This window comes from Rosa chinensis, chromosome 6 (genome assembly GCF_002994745.2).
Source record: "Rosa chinensis cultivar Old Blush chromosome 6, RchiOBHm-V2, whole genome shotgun sequence".
In the NCBI taxonomy this organism is placed as follows: Eukaryota; Viridiplantae; Streptophyta; class Magnoliopsida; order Rosales; family Rosaceae; genus Rosa; species Rosa chinensis.
In genome coordinates, this window is record NC_037093.1 from 31,568,459 (window position 1) to 31,574,458 (window position 6,000).

The 6,000-nt window shown below is 38.1% G+C and overlaps 1 protein-coding gene across 1 annotated transcript; it reads right to left on the reverse strand.

Moving 5' to 3' along the window:
* Positions 1–3,253: 3,253 nt before the first annotated feature.
* On the reverse strand, positions 3,254–5,474 carry LOC112171183 (zinc finger MYM-type protein 1-like). The gene is made up of 3 exons (XM_024308404.1): positions 4,409–5,474; positions 4,035–4,246; positions 3,254–3,622 (listed from the first exon to the last, which is right to left on the reverse strand). Exons 1-3 carry the CDS (start codon positions 5,472–5,474, stop codon positions 3,254–3,256), a joined length of 1,647 nt encoding a protein of 548 aa, XP_024164172.1.
* Between the last annotated feature and the right edge of the window lie 526 nt (positions 5,475–6,000).

Genomic DNA, 6,000 nt, shown 5'->3' on the forward strand with positions numbered 1-6,000 from the left:
GGCATACGTGTTGAAATTAAAAGTGCACGGACAAAAAATAATTTAGGGTGTAGAGATTAGGGAGGTAAAATGAAATTTGCCCAAGAACAAAACAATGAACAGTGTCTGACTCAGTGATCCAGTAACTGAACTTGACCCAGATTTCTCCCTCAAACCCGAAACTCGCATGCGGGGCCCACCTTAGAAAAAGTACGTTTTACCAAAATTTGGCGGCACTTCCCCTAAAAGTGGACTACCCAAATAACAAACCTGGACAACAAAACTCAAACCAACATCACAACAACTAATGTTTTTATTTTTTTTATATACGTTTATTCCAAGTTCGTGGGCACGTGGAATGCGTAAATCAGAGTTTTTACATGAAAGTTATGGTCAGAAAACGAAAGTTACTATTCTGATAAATGGGTATAAAAGGAGGACTTACTGAAAATGGTAAAAGTCATTTTCACCCTTTAGCCCAAAGTAGAAACCCTAATCCTCTCCAACCACCCGTGAAACTGACCTTACCCTAAACCCAAATCTGGTCGTAACTTTGCCTTCCGGCCACCAATCAACTCACACCAGTTGCATCTGATGTGCGTCTTCATCCTCGTTCGATCCTTGGGGGTGCTGTTGCACCATTTGAAGCATAGAAGCCTTGACGAGATAAAAAGTCTTATCGCATACCCGTTTCAAAGACTCGGTCAGAACTTGCAATTCTGGCGACCATTTGGGACAATTCTTGTTGGGTTTTGAAGCTCCTGGGGCTCCTAACAAACTCTCCAAGTAGCTTGGACTGATTTGAATCGAGGAAGGAAAATCAAGCTTAGAAAGATTTCGGCTCATTTTCACTTTGGAGATAAATTTCAGACTTTTGGTGTAATACCCTGAAAATTCGTTATTAATTTCTCAGAATTTCCTGGAATTAATAAAGTGTTCGTTAGTACGATTTCGTGGTTCAAGGATAGAGCGAAATTGTTTCGGACAATTAATTATTCGAAATACACGTTTTAGGGGGGGTTACGAAGTTTAACTTTTTATACATTAGGATTCTGTGAAAACTTTCTTCAAGGAAATCGTAGAGTGCGTCGATACGAGTTCGTGCATATGTGGAACGCAAAAATCAGAGTTCGTATGAAGAAGTTATGGCCTTCGGAAAAAGTTTCCATTTTGGTTAGATAGGAAAAAAAATCCGGAAATTTCAGAAAAACCCAAAGTTTCCAAATCCGGAAACTTTTTCTCTCTCCTCTCTCCCGAGCCATTCCCGAGCAGCCGACTTCGACCGGCGATTTCTCTCTCGTCCGGTCACCAATCGACTAGCCGCTTGTCCCTATCTCTTCGCCTCACTCCCATCTACAACTCTGTGAAGTTTCACGACTTGGGTCGGCCCGTGCACGACGCAACAACGCCGAGAAGCGGTGGAGGCGCTGCAACATTTCGCCATCTTGGAACTCACGATTCCGGCCAACTCCTGCCAAATTAGGAGGGGAGACCAACTGGGCTTTGTTCGTCTTGCCATGCTCTACAAACTCACGAAGTTTCACATCTCAATTCAACTCGAGGAAGACGAATTTCGGATTTGAACGATTTTGGGCGATTTCGCCCTATTTCTCTTTGAGGTAAATTTCGGCCTCTAGACTTGAAATTTGACTTTGGTGTAGTTATGAAAGTTGTAATTGGAGTTGAGATGAAGATCTTTTGTGTTGGAAATTTTGTCTAATTTTGACTTTGGGTGGGCGGCAGCGCCGCCACTGTGGTGGTGGTTTCCGGCCACCCCTGGAACAGTTTCTGTTCCTCTTTTTATTCTACACATCGATACTATCATTTCGATATATAGTTTGTAATTTTTGGAAATCGTATGAGCAAGTTATGAATTTTCAAAGTTTTAGGGTTTTCGGTTCGATCAGTTTTCTATCCGAGAGGATTCGGCGTCCGATTGACTTGTAGTTTTGATATGTTGATCGTATAAGTATTCCGGAGACCTCGGGTGGTCTCGGATGAAGTTTCGCCTCAATCGGCATTACTTTCGAGATTTGACTGCAAATGGGGGTTCGACACTTAATTGTTTTCGATTCGTGTACTAAGTTATGTCGTACATTCCTTAGGTGATTGATGGAGACTTGTCGATACCTTATCTCTGTGGTAAGAGAAGACGCAGAGGGATTTTGAGGTGAGTAAATCTCACGCGGTTCATTTACGAACCGAGTTATTTAATAGTCAGAATTGATTGATAATTGTAAATCGTTTTCAAAATAAAGATTTGTTTGAAATAATATGAAGTCGATCGACTACGGTTCACAGGGCTACGGCTCACAGGTAAAAAAATGAATTTAAGTATAAAATGAATTTCTTAGTTTTAATATGTATGAACTATAGTTGGTATTAGTGGTCATTCCTGCGTGAATGACTACGAATATATATATATATATATATATATATATATATATATATTTACGTGGAATTTATATATTGGATGGTGTGACATTGGTGAAGTAATGATTGAGAATTGATTGAATTGTTATTTCGAGCATTTCTCTTACGAGCATACAATTATCATGATGTGTTGATTATTGTGTAAAAGTGTGTTTTGCTTGAGGAAAGTATTCGAGTCATGTGGGATTTGTTTTAAATGTTTTGTTCTGAGGGCCGAAGGGTCCAAAGTTCGACGGTTTAATGATAACCGAAGTAAGATTGTTTTGAGGACGGGGGTGTCCAAAGTTCGACGGTTTAATGATAACCGAAGTATGATTGTTCTGAGGGCGGGGCGTCCAAAGTTCAACGGTTTAATAGTAACCGAAGTGCAAGATATCTTAAGGTTGAACCTCGGCTAAGGTGACAGGTTACGATTCAATTAGAGCTCTAGTATGTTGCAAGCGTACCGTCATGGTGGTAACGATGTTACTGCATCATGAGTACGTAGTTTTCGGAGAACCTTGCTGGTGTTCTTTCTTTGGTTTATACGTGAGAATGAGATTCTATTAATGCGGTGGTGTTTATGGGTGATCATCGACTTTGGTGTTGATGGGTGATCATCGACTTTAGTGTGAGTTGTTTGTCAATACTAATTCAAGTCACTTGAAAATGCTAACTCCATAAAAAAAAAAAATTAAAAAAAACTACATTACAAGTTTTCAATCAACGAGACGGTAATTGTCCACGGCACGATCTCATATTTTGAAAACGCTGCATTATAGCATCATTACCAATGCTATTGAATAAATCTTTCTCAATGTAAACAAGCAAACTATCATTCATCCATTGATCTCCCATTCTATTACGAAGTGGATTCTTCACAATGTTCATAGCTGAGAATACTCTTTCCACTGACTAAAGCCAAAGTTAGAAGCTTGTAGACTGCTGCATGTGTTTTGTGCTTTCCTATCTCCACCAATTTTTTAGCAAGACTACCAATTCCTTTCAATTGAGAAAATTCACTGTTGGATCGCATTTCATTAAGATAAATATCAAGCTTGTCTTCAAGTGATAAGACATCTCTTTCAGAAAAATCTCTTAGATAGAATTTGGCAAGACGGAGTAACTTTTGCTTATCAAAAGCGGAGAATAAATTATCTGGACTTAAACTTGCAACACAAACAAGAAGCTCAGAGTTTACCTTATTAAAACGGTCATTCATGTCTGAAAGCTGTCTATTAATCACAGTATAAAAGACCTCCACTCGATAATGATGAAGGTTTGTTATTTTTTCAGCTCTCCGTTGGGATTTCCCTTGAGCAACAAAGACATCATCCATATTGGGAATCTTGATACCATGCTTGCCACAAAAAGAATAAACCTTGTCAAGAAAAGTTTCCCATTCACATTCGTCTTTCCTCATTGTTTGTAGTTGCTGCTTGCATGCCTTGACTAAATTCATAGCACTGACAATATCTTGATCATTCTTTTGTAGTGCTTGTGATAAATCATTCGTGACTCCTAACACTTGTCTCATTAAAAACAGACAAAATATGAAGTCAAACGATTGCATTTGGCTAACAAAAGATTACCTTCCCTCTCTGATCAGGATATGTTCCATCTTCAATAATCATTTCAATCACCTTAATTGTGGAAGAAAACATAGAAATAATACTCAGTAAGGTGCCGTAATGTGAACCCCAACGTGTATCACCAGGACGTTTAAGAGTAGTTTCTTGATTCAACCTTTTTCCACTTAGAAGCTCATCATTGTGAAGAGCTTCCATCACTTCATTCTGTTGTTGCTCTCGAAGAAGATCACGACGTTTACATGATGCTCCAACAATGTTAACCACTCTTGTCACTAAGAAAAAAAAGGAAGCAACTGGAACATGATTTTTAGCTAAAGCAACAAGGGCAAGTTGAAGTTGATGTGCAAAACAATGAACATAAAATGCACAATCATTTTCTTTCAAGATAAGTGCCTTAAGACCATTGAACTCACCTTGCATATTACTAGCCCCATCATAGCCCTGTCCTCGAAGATTTGATATGCTCAACCCATTTCTGGAGAATAACTCGTCTATTGCAAGTTTTAAGGACCGTGCATCAGTGCTTTTAACATGTTGGATGCCAACAAACCTTTCAATTACCTGGCCTTTATCGTCTACATAGCGAAGAACAACTGCCATCAGAACTTTTACTGAATGATCTCTTGCTTCATCAACCAAAATATAGAATGGTGCATCACCCATATCAAACATGATTGCATTAAGAGTTTCAACTGCAGCTGCATTTATAATATCTCTCTGTATAACAGGTGATGTTAACTGTACATTTCTAGGAGCATTTTCAAACGCAACAGCCTTCACACTATCATTATGTTCAGCAAGAAATTCTAGAAGTTCAAGAAAGTTTCCTCTATTGTTAGAGGATTCAGATTCATCATGACCACGAAAAGCAAGACCTTGCCGCAACAAGAAACGAACACAATCAATTGAAGCATTCAAGAGAGTGTAATAGTTATGCTTAGAGGATTCCAATTGACGACTAATAACTGACTCAAGATGCTGTTTCTGATTCATTAGAGCTTGGCAATTTAGTAAAGCTTGGTTGTGAACACTACCCAAACTTCCAGCATGATCTTGAAGTCCTTTTTTATTCTTCCAATTAGAGAAACCTTTGCAAGTAAATTTATCACCGCCTCCTTGGTCGCCATGATGTGGTTTAAAGAGATAACAACAGAGACAAAACACAGCATCATTTTCTATTCTATGCTCTAACCATTCAGGATGTTCATCAAACCAAGAAGGGACAAAACGTCGTTTTGTTCCACTTATTAATGTTTGGGGAAACTCATGGTTTCGAGGCTGACAAGGACCCTTAAGCAAGTAACGCCGTTGAACTTGACCATAAATATTTGGATCATAATCCAAGATACGCTTTCGACGTGCAGGGTCTGAAGGAAGATTATCCAAAATTGCTTCAAGTTCATCTTTCTTTGAGCTTTCGCTATCAACATTGTTCTTCGTAGAAGATGAAGTCTCCTCTAGTCTCGATACTTTTTTAAAATATCTCTTCATAACTGTTATCATTGAATTTTACTCATAAAAGATATTGCCATAAAATAATAAAATGCATACAAATGGATAAACTAATTCTAATTTGATGAAGTTCACTAGTTCAGTAGCATAATTTGATGAAATCCAATAGCATAAATATGGTCAGTAGCTATGTAATTATACGAATCAAAGCATCATCATCAAAGCATAATGGGTCAAGCTGTCAATGTGAAGGATGTAATAAGCCCTGGACTTTGAGACATTGAAAAGTTTCAAAGCATCATCATCAAACGTCACGATCCAAAAAAAAGAAAAAAAGAAGAAAACTTACTTGATTGTCAATGGATCAATTTCAATATTCAATTCTTCAATTGTCAAACGAATCTAAAGAATAGGGCTAAAAAGAGATATGGAAGCTCTCCAAAATTGCGAATTTGGGACTTGGGAGAACGATGTAAGTAACAGACAAATCGACGTCAGTTCCAAGTCCTATTTGAACTGTGCGTTAGGTTTTTTTTTTCTTTCCCTTATTTAGTTTTAAAACGAC

Bases quoted from the DNA above. Each gene is read 5' to 3' on its own strand.
- LOC112171183 (XM_024308404.1), bottom strand. From the start codon at position 5,474: ATGAAGAGATATTTTAAAAAAGTATCGAGACTAGAGGAGACTTCATCT. The intron at 4,247-4,408 runs GTAATATGCAAG...TAGTGACAAGAG, and splicing joins ACAGGGCTATGATGGGGCTA to TGGTTAACATTGTTGGAGCA. The intron at 3,623-4,034 runs GTGATTGAAATG...ATTAATAGACAG, and splicing joins TGTTTTCTTCCACAATTAAG to CTTTCAGACATGAATGACCG.